Raw genomic sequence first — 20,981 nt, 5'->3', positions numbered from 1 at the left:
GAATACATTGAATATAGATTTAAGAGTTCTGGTAGAACACAAACTGTGAATCATGAAAATATAAATTATCTTCTCCCCTGACTTTAGCAAAATGACTGTCAATAGCATTATACATCTTCATTGTTCTAAACCTGTTAGTAACCATTAATAATAATAATGGCACCATTTGCTTTAATAAAAGAAAGGGTCTGGAGATGTATTTCAGTTCAGTATACAGCACTTGCTTAGCATGTACGAGGCCCTGGGTTTAATCCTTAGTACTAAAACAAACAAGTAAATAAATAAAATAAACGTAAAAAAAAGCCTTATATTTTTAAAGTACATTTTGTTTCACTTTATGGGTTTTGATGAATTGTATTTTCCCAAACATGAATACAACATTTGACCTATTATTTTAATTTATAAGTAATTGATAGAAACATATATGTACATATACCTAAAACATGGCTATCCTACATATGACATCCCAGAATTTAGTAATTGTACAAGGTTTTTGATTATTTCAACAGAAAACACACATTTATGCAAATTAAGGCATATTGATTACAATCTGGTTTTTGAAAGTTATTTATGTTTAAAATTGTAAAAATTCAGAAAATGCCCAAACTCGACATTTTAATAGGGATGTTAGTTTGCTAGGTTATGTTTTCTTTAGTCACCTTAAGGATCAAACATGAAGCAATGAGGAATGTAGAGCTGTTTAAAATATACAAATACTTTTATAGTGATAATGTGATTCATTTGGTCTTCAAAAATATTGGTTAAAGAAATCAAGTTTAAAAAGTATTGGAGATATAACTCAGTGGTAGAGCATTTGCCTAGTATGCATAAGGCCCTGGGTTCAATCCCCAGTACTGGGAAAAAAAAAAATCCAGTTCAGTTTAGTTGGAGGTAAAAGTGGGTGAAATATTTCACTCTGATTTTGGCTGCAGATTATACTTTTGTGGCTGGAAAAAATTTTCTTCAATAGCATTGACTAGTTCATTCAGTTCCTTCTTTAGCTGCTCAGGATCACTGGAAAATAAGGAGAAAAAAATCCAGATTAATGGATTATTCCTAAGAACATATTAAAAGCTCCCTTCATAGACCAAGTGACACTGAAATTTAACTTTAAGAGAGGGACTAAATCAGAAAAAAAAAAAAAAAAAAAAACAGAACTCCAGTGACTATTCATGGGAGCACATTTGTTGACTTAGGCAAAAAAAATCCCATGAGACAACATGTATTATTTTCCCTAAAGGTTTTTCTAAGTTCTTGACTATAAACAAAGCTAGCCCTTGCTCTTCTCCTAAGATTTTTCAAGAAACACAAATTTTGGCCTATCATCCCTAAAAGATATATAGTGTTTATACCTAAAAGTGTAAGCCTTCTTTTTTTTTTTTTTTTTTGTAAGCCTTCTTGATCCCAATTGCTATTAACTCCTGCTAAACTTTTATGAATGACAGCTCTGTGAAGTCCTCAGGGTCCTAGGCTTCAAATATTCCTGATGATGCTTATCCTCAAGCTATGAAACCGCCTTCCTAGAATGGACATGGGTGGGAATCTCCTCGCAGGTGCCCGCAGTCAAATACCAAGAAAAGGGCCCCCAGTGTTTTCTTATTATTTATCTACCTCCAGAACAAAATCATCACCACTAAAGTATAAACAAAAATCCAGGGCAACTGATCATGCTAAGAAAATCAAGTTTTCAAGGATCAAGTGGGAAATATTTCTATGCAAACCATTAGAAAGTATACAACAGATAAAATGGACTCACAGTTAAACAGGTTTCTAGCAGCTTATAGAGTCTAGTGAGTGACTCTGAACACCTAAAACCACAAGGCTGAACGTGAAAACTAAACCCTTCAAACCATCACATTTTCCATCAGTCAATTACTTTATATTTGATTATCTGCAAAATTTATATGCAAAGTTTATCTGAGTGGAAATGGCAATCTCTGTAATTAGGTAAAGTCATTTTTACATTGCTATAGCTAGGCAGTATGATTAAAGCAATCAATTTCATTGCTGACATTGATTCTGGCTGTACTCCGGTGCTAGTTATGTGCCCTTGGGCAAGTGGCTTAGGTTCTCTTAGCCCAGATTCCTCATTTGTAAAATTGAGATAAAGACTTTACCTTCTCAGGAGAGTTGTTGTACAGATTGAGATATATTATATAAAGTAATTATCACAGAACCTGGTCCAAAGACCTCAATAAATGTAGCTATCATTATAATTATTTTTATCCCTATTGGCAATATATACAGTAATTATGCTTCATAAATGCATATGAATTATAATTTTTTTCCTTCTCCATAAATGTGCTTTGAAGAAAATAATAGTTCTCAAGAAGGTACACAATAATTATATTTAAAAAACCCACAAAACTGAAAACTAAAACTCAGTGAATTTACTACTTCTTATTTATTAATCAAGTTTGGTTTTAAAGCTATGGCACATATGCATATTGATTCCCTTCCACACCGATTTGTAATGTTTCTGATATTGTGTTTCTTCTGTGTAGGGGAAAAAAAAAAATCACTTACTGCATATGGCTTACTGATACTGTAATTCCTAAAACTAAAGTTTTGTCTTACTGGGACTGAGGTTGTGGCTCAGTGGTAGAGCACTTGCCTGGCACGTGTGAGACACTGGGTTGTATCCTCAGCACCACATAAAAATAAATAAATAAAATAAAGGTATTGTGTCTGTCTACAACTAAAAAAAATATATATTTTTTAAAATTTTGTCTAGGGGCTGGGGATGTGGCTCAAGCGGTAGCGCGCTCGCCTGGCATGCGTGCGGCCCGGGTTCGATCCTCAGCACCACATACAAACAAAGATGTTGTGTCCACCGAAAACTAAAAAAATAAATTAAAAAAAAAATTTTGTCTACTATTCCTCATCCTAATCACTAAAATGTTCCATTTTTTAAATTAAAGTGTGAGAAAATTTCACAACATTTTAAAAAAGAACAGGACACCATCTATGACCACTAAAACCAGGATGAGGAATCCCCTTTTCTGGAAAATCTAAGTCTGGAGCACTTTATAGAAGTGTATACAAAGTATCATATATTAGGCACTTGTTTTTCTCTAAAATCATGAAAAACCATGTAAGCTAAATGACACTTGGGACTTTCAAACAAGTTTGAATTTGCCTGCAATTATTCAAATTCAAAATACAAGGTATTTTGTAGATGTGATTAACCTTTTATAACCAGTTGACTTTAAATGAAGGAGTGTATCCTAGACTATCTGGATGAGTCAGATCCTAAAAGATATTAAAAGCTTTTTCTGAAGAATTTAACCTGTGACTGCAACGTGGAACCATGCCTAAGAACACTAGCCTGCCTTCTGGAGAGTTGCCCTATGGATCTCAGATGTGCCTCACCAGCCTCCAAAATGACCTAAGATAAATCCTTGCAATAAATCTCTATTCTATTGGCTATTGGAACCCTCCTTACTACAATTATCATCTAATAACATTGAGATATTAAGGGAGTGGCCTTGTTCCTAGAAGACGCATATTGAAATATTTAGGAATGAAGTATCATTTGAAAGTATACTTTCAAATGGCTCAAAAATATATATATATATATATATATATATATATATAACATATGGTGAGAGACAGCAAATACCCCAAGATGTTAACAAAGCCTGAGTCTAGGTTGGGGTCAGCAAACTGCGCCTCATGGCCTGTTTCTGTAAATAAAGTTTTATTGGGATACAATAGTATCCATTGCTTTGTGTATACAGTTGATTCTGCACTGCGATAGCACAGCTGAGCAACTGCAGCAGAAACCACCCAGGCAGCAAACCTGAGGTGTTCACTATCTGACTATTTACAGGAAGTGTGTCAACCCCTGTCCTAGGTGAGGGGTATGTGGGTTTGCTACATTATTATTTTGCTATTTTCATGTCTGAAAATGTTTAGGTGTTAGAAATTTTGTTAAAGTTAATTTTCCATGAGGTCATACTCAAATAAATCAAAATGCAAAAAATTCCAGGCATACAAACTACCATCTGTGTTAGTAGGCCATTTTTCTTCTAAAAAGCTCAAAATGCACTGTTGTAATGATACTCAAAGTCTTGAGAAAGTCAAATCCACAGTCCATTTGGGTGGGTAAGAAACCTATGTCTTCATTCTTTCATGGAATCGCTGTTAAAAGAACCAACTCAACTTCTTGCTGTCTGGGTTGTATATTATCACAGCACTCTGGTGTATTTTCCTCAATCCCCCATAGTGGACTGCCATCTTGATTTCTCAGTAGTAGGGTTTATTTGAGAATTCTCAAGCTGACTGGGTATAAATGTTTCCACCAATGCCTACTCTGTTGTATAGGCCCTTAGATTATTCAGTCTGAGAATTCACACATTTGTTATACAAAGTACAAACTTTGTCAAAGGTTTATTTTATCCTCAAGGATAAAACTCTAATGTCTCAGTCTTCAAAATGACATACCTGAGCTCTATTTGTTCAGAACTCTCAGCAACCAAATTAATTTTACTCATATAAATTATCTTCTTAACACTGCCACTGTTTTCAAATTCAGCTTTGAAAGAGGTCCACATTTGAAATAAAAAGTTGGACAAAACTAAGATCATTGCTAACAAAACTGCTTTTAAACACCAGGACTTGGTGTCAACATACCTTATATATAATCAAAGATATGATAAATTATTGTATAGTGGTATATTAAGAATTGTAATGCAAAATAAATAAATACATAGAAAAAAAAGAAAAATAAATAAATAAACACCAGGACTTATACTTGAAAAGGATTTTCTATTCTAAATGATTAGCAGGCTTCAGAATTCTATGAATACATGAGATCCATGATATAAAACATATTAATAATATTTAAGCTTCTTGGTCATGGATTCACTGCTGTTGTACACTGGGTAGGCTGGTGTTTTGCTTGAGCCAGGATGTTCTACTTACTGGCCAACATTTCAATAAATATAATACAAGGACAAATTTTCAGTTTTTCCATCAACCTATAAACAAATACTTGAAGTCCAGTCAATAAGCCATGTGAAAAGTTTAAATAGTTTATACTCTTAAACATTATTTTTGTTATTAAAGGAAAATATTCTGAAATACTGAATACACTTCAAGGATATTGAAAAAAGAAAAGACAAAGACAGGGAGAAAACAGATCCTTAAACTGAACTGATGTTCATTTGGAATGATGCCTAGGGTTTGAAAACCTGAAGTAGGAATGAGAATTACAAAGAAATGTCTATGGAAGACCATACTCAATATAGTAACAGACAGCTTATTATTTAATCACAAGGAAACACTGATACCTATACAATACTACAGTAAAATATTGATAATCATGGATTGTTAGGAAATGAACTGTTACATGTTTGCTTAATGGTTGAGTTTTTGCCCCAAAATTTAAAATTAAAACTGACACTTGATTCTGTTATTGGCATAATCTGGATATCAAAATTACTCTTTCTATTGCAAAATTTATGAATTCTAAATACAGAAGAAATATATCCAATAAAAATAGAGCTTCAAGTTGAGATACACTGTAAGTGCATATACTGAATGAATTTTGAAGACTGTCAAGTACTTTTTTAAAAAAATGTAAAACATCTCAAAAATTGTTTATGTGGATTATATGTTGCACATATATTAAATTTAATATATTATTAGAATTAATTTCACCTGTTTTGTTCATTGTTTTAAAATCTGGTTAGCAGAAAGTTCTTAACTGCATATATGGTCCATTTTATTTCTATTGGGCAGCACTGGCTTAATGAACCTTTAGAAAAAAATTGTGCTGATTCTCCATCATATCCTGAATAGGGAAGTGCCAGTTAGTTCAGTATTAAGTAGGTACACAGTACCATATTTACCTGTGCCTAGGACACTTTGGTTGGAAGGTGTCCACTTCAACTTTTTGCTGAGATCACAGAAACCTGACCCTGAAGCCACTAAGCCCTTAGCTCTTTGGTGGCAGGGACTCTTTATTCCTGGCTCAAACCTGTATAGATCCTCAAGGGTATTTATTGAGAGTATGTGGAAGAAATTTTAATTAATTATATCAGAGACACAGGAAGACTGTCCCTTTTTAAAGAAGAATAAAAATTTACGGATAGCAGTTACCAATGAAAATACTCAGAAAAAGGAAGTTTTATTACTATAGCTGAAATTAGGGATGTGATTTCCCCAAATAAAAGGCAGGAGAGAAATAAGTAGGTAAGAAAGAGCACTCTTATCCCTGGATGCTCAGTTGTTACTATCACATCATCACCACAATTTCCAATTAAACTACACACTGGAAAGATGAAATTTTTAATTTCATACTTGAACTGAACCAACTAGGAAGCCTGGGGAACAAAAGTCCCATCAGCTGCTACCCGTGTCATACCTGTTTCCAGGGGGTGCACACAGCTCTGCATAGTACTTGATTTTGGGCTCTGTTCCGCTGGTCCGCATGGTGGCCACGCCTCCATTAGCAAAGGTAAAGGTGATCATTTGGCTGCTTTTGCTTGTAGGAAGAACCTAGGAATCAATTTAAACACATTGCACATCTAGCAAGTAACAAACCAGACTGGTTTAACTAATATTCTCCCCTGGATAAGCAAGAAAATAAATGCCAAACCAATATATTGGTTAGAAAAGAATATTTTTGGGGAAATCAGAAAATGTTCTCCATGTGAAAGACATAGTAAGAAATTTAGGGTGCCAGCTTTTTACCGCCCTAGATCTACTAATGTTACAAAGTTTTCATTCACATTAAAGCATACCATTTCATAGGCAATGAACTTAAACATATTAATAATGTACTACAAAAAAATTAGGCCATATCTCACTGTTGCTAAGTGAAATTTTACCAAAAAAAGTCTATAAGATTTTTTATTTTTATTTTTTGGTATTGGGGATTGAATCCAGGAGCACTTTACCACTAAACTACATCCCTAGGGTCTCAGAAAGTTGCAGAGGCTGGCCTTGAACTTGCAATCCTTTTGCCTTAGCCTCCAACTCACTGGGATTAAGGTGTGTGCACTGTGCCCAGCAATTCTTTTTTTAATATAAAGTTTTGGGCATATGAATTTATAGTTGATAGCTCCCCAAATTACTAAAATTAGAGTGGAAGTATTTTCAGAAACATACACATAAGGGCAAACAGGAAAAGAAGAGAGCAGTTGATGGGTTGCCAACCAATTGTGGAAGTCAGAAAACAGATGGAGTTGCAGAACTGGGGTGATGGGACCTGTGCCAGTGACATTGTAGTCCCTGAGCAGGAGACACAGACAGGAAGCAGTTGGAGTGTGCATGCTATGCAGAATCCCAGCCAATCTCAAGAACTGGAAGCACCAGGTACACAAAGTATGAGGCAGGAGGCGAAAAGGGGGGCAGTGTTGAAAAGAAGCTACTGGATCCACCCAGCTCCGTACCCCCAGCCCACATGGGCCAGGGAGCCAGCTCTTCTCCATCCCTGCAGAAGATGCTTCAATTCTCTGGGGCCTGAACCAGAATGTCTCAGAAGCGGGGAACCAGGCACCATGGAGTGGTTAAAAGGGATTAAGGTCCTCAGCCTTCCCCCCAGCATGTTCCAGAGCCTTGGCTTAGAGCTTTAAGGCAATACACCAGGCTTGGACTTCCCCGGAGCAGCCAAACAGCCCCAGATGAGGGTCCCCTTAAAAAAGCTGACTTGCTGCCCAATATCCTTGGAGTGAAGTAAGTCATTTGAGGTGTACACATACACAGAGCTTCCAATCAGCTTTTAAGCATTCAAAGGATAGTTAGGGACCAGCAGACACCTGGGAAAAAACACTGGAAAAATGACAATGTCCAAAACAAACAGGGGGAAAAAAAACCCAAAAGAACTTTCAGGAAATAAAGACGATAGGGCAGGGGGATCTATATTTTTAAAAAGGTATAACTATAACTAACATCCTTAGAGAGATTATATATGGCATATAAAACAAGAATAATAGCCTGCCATTTTGAATGTTAGAGTAAGGGCTGAAATAAACAGTCAACAGAAGCACTGAAAGTTAAAGTTGAGGAAATCTCCTCAAAAGTAGAGGAAGCCTGGGTATAGTAGGGCAAACCTGTAATCCCAGTGGCTCGGGAGGCTGAGGCAGGAGGATGGTGAGTTCAAAGCCAGCCTCAGCAACTGAGCAAGGTCTTATGCCACTTAGCGAGACCCTGTCTCCAAATAAAATATAAAAAAGGGCTGGGGATGTGGCTCAGTGGATAAGAACCCCTGGGTTCAATCTCAAATATTCCCCCCACCCCCAAGGTAGAGGAAGATAAAGACAGAAAACAGGAAAGGAAAAAAATAAGATAAGTAGAACGTGCATCCTGGAGAGCCAGAGTCTGTCTAGAAACTCTTCAAGGAAGTGAAGTTATTTTACAAACAACCAACAAGCCCCTTCCTCAACACATAACCAAGAAAACTTAGAAGAAATGATTCCATAGACCAAAACAGAACCACCAAGTACCCAGAGAAACAAACCTGCGTCACTGAGAAATCTTAGAACATGAAGTTTACAGAAAAGTTCCTAAAATCTTCCCAAAGAGGAAAAAAAAAAACCCAAAAACCCAAGTTGCAAGGAAGTGACCCAGTGTGGCCTTAACACCCAGTGTGCAGCACGCTGGGACCCCCACCATTTGGAGGGGATGAGTGAGTGCCACTGTGACATCCGCTAGCCAACCAGCAACCGGCTTCCAAAACTGAGTCAATCAAGCACAGGCAGCAGTGAGGCATTTTCAGAACTAATCGCCTCCAAAAATTTCTATCCTATTCACTTTTTCTCAGGAAACAATTAGTGAATGTGATCTAGAAAAATAAATATAGAAAGAGGAAGACATGAGGTCAGGAGCAAGGGACCCAACGCTGTCAACTGCATTCCCAGGACTACAGCTGTGCCCTCGACCTAGAGAGCAGCTGGGTCGGCCCAGATGGAGGGACCAAGAGAGGCCAGGAAGGAAGCCACTGGAAACAAAACAGAGCCACAGAAGAGCTGAATCCGTGGGACGTGTGACACACACTATTGGGAGGAATCCAGAAAATTTGAGAACAACTGGTAATAATTACATGGAAATCCAGGCATATAAAGGGACAGAGCAACTATTCATTACAGGGAACATAATTTTTTTAATATAAATTATGGAAACCTAATAAAAAAATACACTGCTCAGCTAAGCAGGCTACTGCAGTTACTAGTCATAATCATAGAAGCTGAGAATCTGATTTAACCAGCAGGGTGAGATGTAAATTTACTGTGAGGACAGAGAGAGGGAGAATCACATGTGGGAAATGAAAGAACTAGATCCTTATCTCCATGGTAAAAAAATTAATAAAGTCTAACCCCGATAGTCAAAACATCATATTATTTAGAAATTTGGAAATAAACTCCAGGAATACCAACTGAGAGGGAAGTGCTTGTCCCAATGTTTCATCGTAACTATTTTAATATTATTTATCTCTTAAAAAAATTTTGTGGGCAGATGAAAATAAGATACATACAAAGGTAAGTATCAAAGAAGACATCTAACATCTCATAAGGATATTCTTACACTTCTTCTCCCAACCTCTGGCCAGAGCCAGCAACTCTTCCTGGATCCGATGGAGGAGCCACATGGTGTAAAGAAGGTGTACTCAAGGTTTTTCAGCTCACAGTTCCATACATTCAGAGAACAGGGTAAAATTAACTAGAAAGCAAGTAGTCGAAGCCAGGAGGGACCAAGGGAGGCTCTAATTCCAACTACCTGGGAGGCTGAGGCAGGAGGATCCCAAGTTTGATGCCAATCTTGGCAACTTAGAAAGATCCTGTCTCAAAATAATGTAGAAAAATGGTACTGGGCTGAGATTTCATCTCACTCCAGTCAAATGGCAATTATCAAGGATACAAGTAATAACAAATGTTGGCAAGGATGTGGGGAAAATGGTATATTCACACATTGTTGGTAGGACTGCAAATTGGTACAACTACACTGCAAAGCAGTATGCAGATTCCTCAGAAAACTTGGAATGGAACCACCATTTGACCCAGTTATCCCACTTCTTGCTATATAGCCAAAAGACTTAAAATCAGCATAATATAGTGACGTGGCCACATCAATGTTCATAGCAGCTCAATTCACAATAGCTAAGCTATGAAACCAACCTAGGTGCCCTTCAACAGATGAATGGATAAAGGAAATGTGGTGTATATACACAGTGGACTATTAATCAGCCATAAAGAATAATAAAATTATGGCATTTGCCAGTAAATGGATGGAACTGGAGACTATCATGATAAGTGAAATAAGCCAATCCCCCCAAATCAAAGGCCGAATGTTCTCTCTGATATGCGGATGCTTGGGGCTGGGGATATAGCTCAGTTGGTAGAGTGCTTGCCTTGCATGCACAAGGCCCTGGGTTCAATCCCCAGCATCACAGAAAAAAAAAAAATTACACTAAAACCAAAGTCACATGGGAAACTAAACTGATATGTGGATGCTGACTCACAATAGGTGGGGGGTGGTGAGTGGAGTGGAGTTTCACCAGATTGCTTGAGGGAGGGAGGGAGGGGTGAAGGAAGGAAAGGTGGAAATGGGAAAGACAGTAGAATGAATAGACATAACTTTCGTACGTTCATATATGAACCAGTGTAACTCCATATCTTGTACAACACAAAAAAGGGAAGTTGCACTCTATGTTCGTATGAGATATCAAAATAATTCCACTGTCACGTGTAACTAAAAAGAACAAATAGAAAAAAAAAAAAAAAGGTCCTGGGGTGTAGCTCAGTGATTGAGTGTCCCTGAGTTCCATCTCAGTACCACAAAAAAAAAAAAAAAAGTAAGAAAAGAAGAAAAAAATAAGAAAAAGAAGAAAAGTAGTGGTTCCCAAAGGATGGACTGATTGTGTCAACATCTTCATCACATGCAAATTACTAGCCCATCCTAGACCTGCTCAATCAGAAACTCCAGGATGGCCCCAGCACTCTGTGTCTGAAGGAGCCCTCTATGTGACTCTGATGCTCCCTCAGCTGAGAACTGCTGATAGAAAGCAAAAGCTGAAAATCCAGAGTCCAAAAATAAATAGAAAAGACTTTCGTTGATAATAGTAAATGTTACTCACAGCTTTTTTATCAGGTTGGCTATCATCATAGCCAGTTGTAAGATCTCTAATGGCAGAAATTTCAAATTTGCCACAAGTTTTGGGATAATTATTCTTCCCATCATAGTTTCTCAGGTTTCCAAATAATTTTTTAATGGTATCTTGATTGTGGCAGATAAAATATGAAGCTTTGGTAATATGGTAGCCATACCTATCAAAAAAAATTACAAAGTCATACAAAATGAGCAGCACATGATTCTGGAGAACATATACAGAATATGTATCAACCAGTATATTCTAAAATAAATGAAACAAATAACCATAACCAACTTTAAAGAAATAATCTAGTATTTAAAAAGAAGCCCAATGTTTGGCATGGTGACACTAGCCTGTAATCCCAGATACTGGGAGGCTGAGGCACAAGAATTATACATTTGAATTATACATTTGGTCAGCCTTGGCAATCTAGGAGATCCTGTTTCAAAAAAACTTGCAGGCGGTGCTGGGGATGTCACTCAGTGGTAGAGTGAACCTGGGTTCAATCCCCAGTGCTACATACACACAAAAAGAGGTCCAACAATCTGTCTCAGGGATCACCAAATGCCTGCCTGGCCTTCACACTATATTTATAAATTAATATTGTTTTATTGGAACACAGCCACACCTCGTCCACTACTTTGTGTGATGTCTCTGGCTGCTTTTGCACTCTTATAGTCAGAGTTTGGTACTTGCTACAAATACTGGAAAGATAAATTATGAATACATTTAATTTTTCTTTGACCTTGGATACTTAAAATCACATTCTTCAACTAAGGTTGTCATTTAAGAATAAATGCAATTGCAAATGAAATTATTAATTAGTGGCTTAAGTACCAAAAGGAAAGGTGATCGTTTTTTTCATAAGAAATAGAACACATCACCAAAGTAAGAGCATTAGAAAGAATGTTAGTGTCTCATGCAGAAGAACACAATAAAACATTTAAAAATATTACTCCAGTCAAACAAAGTCAATAGAAACTTACTCCACATAGATGGCCTTTAACTGCTGAGATAGAGACAAATTCTTGGTTGCTAGAAAGCTAGCCAACTCTGCACTTATGACAGCAGCACTGACTCCATCTTTGTCCAGAACAAAAGGGCAGCACATATATCCTGCAGAAACACGTGTCACACACACACCCTGAGCAGTGAAGTCCTTTATTACACCACGTCAGGCTTCACGTGCGGATGCATCCTGGCTATTGCATATTAGAGGTGGTACATTTACCACCATATGGTTAAGAATTTATGCTGGGTGCGCTGGTGCATGCCTGCAATCCCGGTGCCTCTGGAGGCTGAGGCAGGAGGATCGTGAGTTCAAAGCCAGCCTCAGCAAAAGTGAAGCACTAAGCAACTCAGTGAGACCCTGTCTCTAAGTAAAATACATAAAAATATGGCTGGGGATGTGGTTCAGTGGTCAAGCAGCCCTGAGTTCAATACCTGGCATTCCCCCATTCCCCCCAAAAAGAATTTATCCCAGTTCCTAGCACAAAACAGATCTTCAAGCAGTCTTTGTGGAATAACCAGTGAGATTTTCCCTCCTCGTCAAATGATGCTCATCAATTAGATTCATGTCAAGTCCTCCCAGATCATATGAAATTGGTTCTAATTGTTTTAATCATTATCTATCTCTGTCTTCTCTCAAACCCAACAGCTCTTGATAGTCACACAATTGTCATGACACCTGGCCTATATGCCTATGTGCGATTACTCAACTAGAACTGTCAGTTGCTCTAGGCCAAGGACAGTGTCATCCATTTCTTTGAGTCACTGAGTGACAGATATACAATTAATAAAATATTATTTTTAAAAAAAACTATAGGGGGCTGGGTTTGTGGCTCAGTGGCAGGACGCTTGCCTAGCATGTGTGAGGCACTGGGTTCAATTCTCATAAAAAAAAACAAATAAAGGCATATGTCCATGTACAACTAAAAAAAAAAAAAAAACAAAAAACAAAGAAAAGCTATAGAAAATCAATTCTGACAAGAATACAAAGGCTAAGCTACTGCACTTCATTCAATTAAATAAATGATGTGCATTAGCTGCACTGCAGGGAATATACAGAGGAACAAAAATAAAGCTAATGTGCAAAACCTTTTACCAAGTTAACAGCTAAACAATTTCTGGTGCAAACATCTGATGTTCGTGTTTCTAGAACTAGCTCTCCTTTCTGTTTGTATATACTGACAGATTAGGACAAGGGTCTTCAGTCATTCTGGGTCATGGTTTCCCGTGACCATGACTTTGATGGGAGCACCAGAGCAGTGCCTTCCCCTTGCCCTGGACAGCCTCAGCAAACATCCTTGTTTGCACTTTTGCAAGGGAGTGGACTCAGTTAGGCTGGGTTCTCAAGCCACCCGCAGCCACGTGCATAATGTTCTGTTTTCAGTTGTTGGCAGATGGCCTGATTATTTGCAAGATATTCCTCTTTGTTTTTTTTTTTTTTTTTAAAAATGAGATGCCAATTTTGGAGTGGGACAGTTTCACATTTGATCTGAGCAACAGAGAAGCAAAGTAAACTGTGTGCTCTTATTTCACTATGGATCTTTTGAACCCAAGTTCAAATCTTTCATCTATTTATATCCTACATATTAACTGAGTCTATGATCCTCATTACTACTTCTTACCAATAGCTTCTTCAAATGCAAATAAGACAGTCTTCCCCTGGTCCATGAGTTGTTTGGCTCTGTTTCCCATCCACTTAAAGCCAGTTAATGTTTCCTAAAGGGATAATGCAAAAGAAAAAAAAAATGTCTTAAGATCTCTATGAGACAAAGAAAGGAAAACACATGGATGAGTCCCACCAACACCTTACCTCAAAATGAAAACCCTCCTTTAAAGCAATGGCCCGCAAGATTTTGGAGGAGACGGTGCTGGACAACATGTATATGTCTTTCAGGGCATTGCGATCTGGGTTCTTCTCTTTCCAAGAAGTAAAAAGCCACCAGCCCAAGAGGGCCCCCAGCTCATTGCCGGAAAACACTCTCCATTCACCACTGAAATAAAAATTCAACTTTGTGATCTTAAGGAAGGCATTAGAAGCCAGCAGAATAGGACTATCATGCAGATAAGGCCTCCCTGTGCTTTCTGCAAGACTATCTTAAAAACCACATTGGAAACATAACGACTGCCGCTTCACAAATATGTGAGCGGCAACCGTGTACTGGGAAAGTAGTCCATCTCTGAAGACTGTACAAATTGAGCGTATCAGAGATGACACACAATGCTTTATTTTAACCTGCAAAAACTTAGGTTTTGAAACATAATAGACCTCCTTACTATTCCTTTGTACAAACCCAATGGCCAAACTGGTCTTAAACACTGTGCCAATACCCCACAGGTATTGCCCTCTATTTGTTCCATCTAAATTCAACATTTCCTTGAAGATCCAGTTCCTTAGGAGACCCACTGACAAATACTGAGTCGTGAAGCCAGCACTCAGCAAAGTACTTTGCCCTCGTTAGGCACTGAGAGAGTTACATCAAAATCAATTATAAAATGAGGGAGGAGCACAAACAGCAATTTCAATCCCAGATACACACTGTGTTGATTTTCCCTGCATCAGGCTTGTCAATGATGTGATCCCCCTGCCCTTGAGAGCGGTGTCTCTTTCTAAATTAGAGGACTCCACAAAAAGTTCTCTTGAGATGATTTGCAAAACAAATGCAAAATAAATGGAAAATGTTTTCCCATGGATTTAGCCTCCCAGGAATATAGTATTGCCAAAAATGTTGTCCTTTATAATTTTCATTATATGGATAATCACAATTCATTTCACCTGTCCTGCTTTTCTGCCACAGCAAGTCTATCGGCATCTGGGTCGTTGGCTAAAATAATTTTGGCTTTGGTCTTGTCAGCCAAAGCAAAAGATAAAGTCTGAAAAAGAGTATGAAAATTTAAAAATTATTGAAATCAAGAAGCAAGCATATCCTACTTTTTAGAAATGTTCAGTTTTTAAGAGCTAAAAAGAACTTTCCTTAAACTAAGGCTGAGTTTTATTTCTGGAGCTGGTCTTTCTTGGGTCAGATAATATCTTCCTAAACCAGAGGTCAAATAATGGGAGATAGTGTGTGGCCCATCCCTGCCCTGTGACTCAACCTGCATGTGACAGGATGTGTGTGGCTGGACTGGTATTTCCCGGCATGCTATGTGATCAACACCACAAACAAACCAAAGTAAACTGATTCTCAACGTCATTGTTACTTAACCTTTAAATCTGTTGTATGAACCATAATTTAAATAATACTCTTTTACATCAGAAAAATGACAATTAAGGAAGAACAATCATTACAACAACAAAAACTCCATTCTATTACGATTACCTTTTGACATTAAGGAAACAGAGTACATTAAATTTAATTAAAACAATATTTAGATTTCAACTCTTTACATTCTGGTTCTAAAGTGTCTAATTTCAAAGTTCCTTTAAGAAATTAATGACTAATAAACACACATATTTCCAATGATGAAATTCATTTTTCTTCAGCACAATGAAAACACACAAAAATTTTAATTTTACTTGGTAGTAATAATTTTGAAGATTAAAGGTAGGTTTCATAATCTTAAAAATTTAGGTTACCAAGACACCTTTACCCTCTTCAGGATTCGGGTATTTGACGGTTGGAAACTCAGGATCGGGGTCTTTCTGCTGAGGAACAGCCTCAGGAGGAACAAGGTCAAAAGCCTTGAAAGCCAGTTGCACAAAGTTATGACCCACGCCATGGACGGAGGTGTGCACGAATTTCACCTTGGTCTCCCTGTTTATAGTCCTAGGATCAGACACATCATGGAAAGTGTTAAAGCTACAAATATGACTCTCAAAATACAAATATGACTCTACAGATAGGACTCTCTGGAAGGCTTGCCAAATACCAAGGAGCCTTATTCTTCAGAATGTAAGAAATTATTGCAATTTAGGATGTACAAGAAAAGTGAACTCTCCACTTTCATTTAAAAAAAGAACCAAAACTTATCTACACTCTCCCTAAACACATATATCTCCCCGTGACATACACAAATTTAAATTTTACTCTGCAAATCTGACTACTTTCTGACTATTATATTCTATGGTACAGCTTTCACATTCAGAGGAAGACACAAGAAAGAAGCTCAGCTCATTTTCCAGGACGAGACACACAGTTGGTCCCATGGGTGCTGATCACAGCAGTGCCTGAGCTGGGATCAGGGGCTCCATATATTCTTTATTAGCTTCAGAAATGACTTTAAAACGTCTCTTTCAACAAATTGTGATGAATTATGCCATATGTAAAAATGTAAAAAAAATAAAAACTTTTTCTTTGCCAAGTAACAATCCTGTTTGACAGTGTCATGACCTAGAAATTCAATAGAGATAGAATAACTATAAAAATAAAAATTTGCAGAAGTTTCAGAGAAGTTGACAACTTCTGATGTTCTGACTGCTAGAAGCTTAAGTTATTATCTGTTTGTTTTGTTTCGGCAATGAATAAATGTACAAGGTTTTCTCTAAAAGGACGGTGGTTTAACATAAGCATATACTTAAAAAATGCATCTGGAAAAAGAAGTATGCAAAGATCAGGGAGGACAAAGCTGAAAAAAACTTTTGGATATTAAAGTACATTACAAAGCTATAGTAATTAAACAGTTTGGCACTAGATATAAAAGGCAGATAAAAAGAACAGAACAGGGCTAGGGGTGTGGCTCAGTGGCATAGCACTTGCCTAGCATGTGTGAAGCACTGGGTTTGTTTCTCAGCACCACGTATCAATAAATAAAATAAAATTCCATTGACAACTTAAAAAAAAAGAAGAACATAACAAAGAGTATAGAAACTAATTAAGTTTCAACTGGGAAAAGTGTACGTATGAGAAGCAGTAGGGTTTAGTGGTTAACGTGCTCTGGAGTGAGACTCTGAATTAAATCCTGGAGTTTTGCCACTTCTAAGCTGTGTGAATGCTGAGTATTGCTTAACCCATCTGTGTCTCAGCTCTTTCATCTATAACCCTGCAAAACACCAGAATCTACTTTTACACTTTGCTGGGAGATTTAAAATGAGATTGTAAGTGAAGGAACTACAACAATTATCTGTAGATAACAAGCATTCAATTAATATCGGAAAATGATTCCTAGAATTGACATTTCCAATCCATCCAAAAAAAGATGCATTTTTCAATTTATGGCTTGTATAACTGCAAACCTTTCAGAAAACAAAAATAAAAACAAAAACCACAGCTACTTTTCTATTTCATATCCCATACAAAATTAAAAATTACCAATGACTCAAAGACTCAATATTATAAAATGTAAACTCAAAAATTATAGGAAAAAACAAGGAGATTCTCTTATAATGTTGGTGTGGAGAAAGTCGTTTCTCAGAGTAAAACTCAGAAGCTTTATATTAGAAGATAGATATAATATTCACAAAAAATATTTTTAAAGTTCAACAAAAAATTTCAATAGAAAATTCCAGAGCTGAAAATGTGTCTCAGTGGTAGATAACTTGCGAGGCCCTGGGATGATCCCCAGCACCACAAAAAAAAAAAAAAAAGGAAAAAAAAATTCCGAAAATAACAACAGAAAACTAGCTTTCTTTATAAACAAAACAGCTTTCCAAGTACAAAATATTAACAAACACACAGAAAAATATAGATTAATAAATAAATAGTTTATTCATAAAAGAATGCAAATACAAGTGATATCATTCCCAACTAGCAAATCAAGAAAAAAGAGATTTTATGGGGTCATATACTTTTAACATATACTGTTGGTGGAATTGTCAACTGCTATCACATTTTTGAAGGGCTATTTGTTAACTATCAACTTTGTAATGCATGTACAATTTTTTTTTGTGTGTGTGTGCGTGTGTGTGTGTGTTGAGGGTGGGGGGATACTGGATTTACTACCAGAACTTTTTAAATTTTATTTTGAGATAAAGTCTCACTGAGTTGCCCAGGCTGGCCTCAGAAAGTTATTTGATGGATACACGGATACACACATACACACACACACACACACACACACACACAAGCAATGTGCACCGAGGTTCACTTCATGCTACCTGGAATAACAAAACACTGTAAACTCTGTGAAGTTGCATCAGCGGGTCAGAGGTAAGGTTCACAGGTGCCTTTTGCTTGGTTATTCACCAGGGAAACAATGGTCCTCAAAAGTTAGAAATTGACAGTTTTCCCTCAGGGAGAAAAATATTGCTATGATTGGCAACTTGGACCCACAAGTCACAGCTGAGGGTGACTTTCTACCGTCTGGCTGCTCCCCTCAGATGGGATTGGGGGGCCACATCCTGCACTGCAGCCACCACACCCAGATGTCCAAAAAGTATAATATTAGAAATTAAAGCTTCTTAAAGCAGTGATTTCTTGCTGAGGGAGAATCAGGAGTACTGGGACTTACAGCACACTAATGAAGGAGAACACTGCCACCCAGCTACATTGCTTAGCAACTAAAATGATTGAGTTTGTGTTACAGGGCTAAATGAATGGGTGCAATGACCTTGAGAACAAAGGGTCAGGATAGACTGGGACTAACACAAAAAGATGCCCACAGCAAACTAACTGGGTGGCAAAAGTTACAGAACAAGGTAAGCACATACTATATTGCTATTTATAATTTTGAAATACATGTGTATATGCTTGCCTATGCACAGAAAATTTCTCTAAGGATAACAAAAATGTCAGTATTTCCTTTGTGAAACTCTTTTGCAAGTTTTCAAATATGTGTGTGTGTGTGTGTGTGTGTGTGTATATATATATATATATATACACACATACATATATATGTATGTATGATATATATATATATATTTAGAGAAAATTTCTGTGTATATATGAATGCATACATGGGTATTTCAAAATCATAAACACAATATAGTGTATGTATAGCTTGTTCTGTGACTTTTACCACCCAGTTTGCTGTGGGCACCTTCCTGTGTTAGTCTATGTCCTGACCCTGTGTCTAAAGTTCACTGTACCTATTTGTTTGTATATATATGTGTACACACATATATTTGTACACATGCATGTACATGTACATCACACCTACGTCACAGCTCAATAGACTATGGCCTGTGGGTGGCTGGCCACCTCATTTTGTAAGTGTTTGGGAACACAGTCACATTTGCACTGCTTCCTAGAAAGGACGTCTGCAGCGTGCTTCCTCCCTCAGTGATATGGAGTAGCTGAGAGAGTCTGGGTGTCCTGCACAGCCTGAGAGTATTTACTGTCTGTCCCTTTAATAAAAGTTGACAACCCCTGACCCAAAGGATACAGCTATAGGTTATGCAGCAACTCAAGAGAACAACTTAGTGGAAATTGATAGAATTTGCTGAATTGCATTGACTTAACTCTCTTAAGGTCAGTGAAGACACAATCCACTTACCTGTGAAAACAGTATTTTTTAAGGTCTTCGAAGTAGCTGGTATTGATGGAGGCACTGGGGTTGTGAAGGAGGGGACTGTCATCAATTAAGGAGTCATCCCAAGCTTGAGGCCAGGGCTCGAGGTTTTCTTCAATAGCTTGAGAAATCCCTTTATCATGAGGAGCGATGATCTGGGCTCCGTTGTCCCAATAAACCTAGAGAAGCCGGGGAATGTATTCGGGAGGGTGAGGGTTAATGCAGACAGAGGAGCCATCACCTCAGTGCCAGAACAGCGTGGGTTCAGGATTCTGATAAAGGACAATGAGGGGAGAGAAAAACCCACCTTATAGCCATTATCCTGCTTTGGATTGTGGGAGGCAGTGATCATGATTCCAGCACAAAGCTTCAAATGTGATACTGTGTAGGGCTATAAGAGAACAGGAGACGAGAACAGTTTTTAATAAAAAATTCAACATACTTGAAATGCATATTATATATTACTTGTGCCAATTTAGTCCCCATTTAATAAATGTAAGTATCAGAATGTGTCACTCGATATTTTTGTTCTATACCCAAACAGTGTATGCAAGTCCCCCGCCTTCCAACTAGAACTAACTGGCTTGGAACTAGATAGCTTAGGAACTAACTGGCTGCCCAAAATCCCAGGATGTGTGTACTAAAAAGAAAGTTAAGTACTTTCCTAGGATCTGCCTTCTCTTTCCACCTTCTATTTGGTAGAGCTAGAAAACTCTTCTAAGAAAAGATGGTCTAGGCTAGGCACGGTGGTGCACACCTGTAATACCAGTGGCTTGGGAGGTTGAGGCAGGAGGATCACAAGTTCAAAGCCAGCCTCAGCAAATTACAGAGGCCCTAAGCAACTTAGCAAGACCCTGTCTCTCAATAAAATATTTTTAAAAGTGTGGGGGCGGGGGTGATCTGGGGATGCAGCTCAGTGGTTGAGTGCCCTGGGGTCAATCCCCAGTACTCCTTCCCCCCCAAAAAAAAGATCACCTAAAGCTCATTCCATATTCTTCTAAAGCTTCTGCTCAGGACATAAGTTCAAATATTCAATTTATTCCCTCCAAGTGATTTCCTTCTCCTCCTCTTTCTCATTTGCTTTTAAGGGAGAGGCTGAGGAAACGGACAGTGCCCTTACAGGTTGCTCATTTCTCTCTCATCCCAGGGTTAAACATCCCTCCCTTCTATTTCAATGTTGCTCCTTCTTTACAAAACTACTTCCAAAATAAAGGAGAGGGGTTGGATTATACCCCCTATGGCTGCAAATGAGATGGACTACCCACAGGCAAGCTGAGATTCGAATCATCTGTCCCCCTCCACCTTCCCAACAAGAGTTACTGCATTTGTCTGCTCTCAGAAGCTATGTCACATCCCTCAGATGTCCTGGTATGAAGAAAAGGTCAGAACTACTCCATAATCAGGGAAACGAACAGGAGACACTCATTTATTTTATGCCTGATACAAAAATAATAGTTACTAACACTTGCTACAGAAGATAATTAGGATGTTTAAT

At 37.7% G+C, this 20,981-nt stretch overlaps 1 protein-coding gene across 2 annotated transcripts in view; it reads right to left on the bottom strand.

Moving 5' to 3' along the window:
- Positions 1–287: 287 nt before the first annotated feature.
- The window catches only part of Pgm2 (phosphoglucomutase 2), a 30,947-nt gene continuing 10,253 nt past the window's right edge, over positions 288–20,981 (bottom strand). For both annotated transcript variants that reach the window (XM_046446908.2, XM_046446988.2), the window contains 10 exons: positions 19,794–19,877; positions 19,472–19,665; positions 15,678–15,867; positions 14,877–14,974; positions 13,914–14,094; positions 13,726–13,819; positions 12,082–12,211; positions 11,081–11,270; positions 6,371–6,504; positions 288–1,014 (listed from right to left, as the gene is read on the bottom strand). In XM_046446908.2, coding sequence (XP_046302864.1) covers positions 912–1,014; positions 6,371–6,504; positions 11,081–11,270; positions 12,082–12,211; positions 13,726–13,819; positions 13,914–14,094; positions 14,877–14,974; positions 15,678–15,867; positions 19,472–19,665; positions 19,794–19,877 — 1,398 coding nt within the window. In that variant the 3' untranslated portion in view covers positions 288–911. The remainder of the gene's footprint in view (positions 1,015–6,370; positions 6,505–11,080; positions 11,271–12,081; positions 12,212–13,725; positions 13,820–13,913; positions 14,095–14,876; positions 14,975–15,677; positions 15,868–19,471; positions 19,666–19,793; positions 19,878–20,981) is intronic.

Source organism: Marmota monax, unplaced genomic scaffold, assembly GCF_021218885.2.
Source record: "Marmota monax isolate L192 unplaced genomic scaffold, Marmota_monax_Labrador192_F-V1.1 WCK01_AAM20220418_F8-fsc00025, whole genome shotgun sequence".
In the NCBI taxonomy this organism is placed as follows: domain Eukaryota; kingdom Metazoa; phylum Chordata; class Mammalia; order Rodentia; family Sciuridae; genus Marmota; species Marmota monax.
This window is presented reverse-complemented; position numbering and strand designations above follow the sequence as displayed.